The sequence below is a fragment of the Perca flavescens genome, chromosome 14 (genome assembly GCF_004354835.1).
Source record: "Perca flavescens isolate YP-PL-M2 chromosome 14, PFLA_1.0, whole genome shotgun sequence".
Lineage (NCBI taxonomy): Eukaryota > Metazoa > Chordata > Actinopteri > Perciformes > Percidae > Perca > Perca flavescens.
Genome location: NC_041344.1, coordinates 4,414,814 through 4,415,819, shown reverse-complemented (window position 1 = coordinate 4,415,819; position 1,006 = coordinate 4,414,814). Strand labels below are relative to the sequence as shown.

The window sequence follows — 1,006 nt, the reverse complement described above, 5'->3', positions numbered from 1 at the left end:
TCTTACACACTTACACACACACACACACACACACACTCTCTCTCTCTCTCTCTCTCTCTCTCTCTCTCTCTCTCTCTCTCTCTCTCTCTCTCTCTCTCTCTCTCTCTCTCTCTGTCTCAGGTGTGGTTTCAAAACGCTCGGGCCAAACTGAGACGCTCCCTCACCGCCGATGACTCTCAGGCCAATTCGCCCTCCGCTCCCCAGGGAAGCGTAACCGTGGCGACCGGCTCCCCATCCCCATCCCCATCCTGCTCCCCCCCGACCAATCACAGCCCTTCTCTTCTAACACCAGCACCATCGACCAGCTGCAGCTCGCTCTGCTCACCGCCCCGCTCACCCCGCCGCCGGCGAGCCCGGCCGCCAGCCAGTCGCTTCAGCTGCGAAGCCCCGCTTTCTTCCTGGACTACGACTCCCAGAGTGCACCAGGGTGCCTCTCCTCTCTGGAGGCCTTCGAGGACTTCGGAGAGCCAGGAGGAGGAGCGGAGGGAGATGTTGATTCTGATAGTTCTTATAGACCGCATTACTGCTGAACAGCTTTCCCTGGTGTTAGAATTTAGTTTGCTGTGGATTGTAATGGAATATAGCAATTAAATTGTATTTATAGTGTCAAATTATAACAGGAGTTGTCTCAGGACACTTTACAGATAGAGTAGGTCTAGACCACACTCTATAATTTACAGAGACCCAACAAAAAGCAGCACTTTCTACCGTCCAAAATCACATGTAAAGGCTTCTAAACCAAATATTACACAACCGGACATGTTCCAACAGGAATGTGACCCGAAATGTAGGAGAAATTAATATCGGCAGCCAAAATTACAGCTTTCCCTTGTGTTAGCATTGAGCTACATGTGGCAGAGTATGTAACGTAAACACTGCAGTAGCATGTCTGCTTGGAGCAGATGACCGTGTATGGAAAGCCGGCTCGGTAAGACTTCATAAGGAGCCAAGAGTAGTAAAAATAGTGGGAAATCTAACGTTTCTTTCATACGTTGAGCTCATCATT

General features: G+C 50.2%; 1 protein-coding gene across 1 annotated transcript in view; it reads left to right on the top strand.

The window, feature by feature from the left end:
* Positions 1-606, top strand: part of LOC114568524 (uncharacterized) — an 11,277-nt gene extending 10,671 nt beyond the window's left edge. The window contains exon 8 of the mRNA XM_028598139.1: positions 121-606. Coding sequence (XP_028453940.1) covers positions 121-591 — 471 coding nt within the window. The 3' untranslated portion in view covers positions 592-606. The remainder of the gene's footprint in view (positions 1-120) is intronic.
* The last annotated feature ends 400 nt before the right edge of the window (positions 607-1,006 follow it).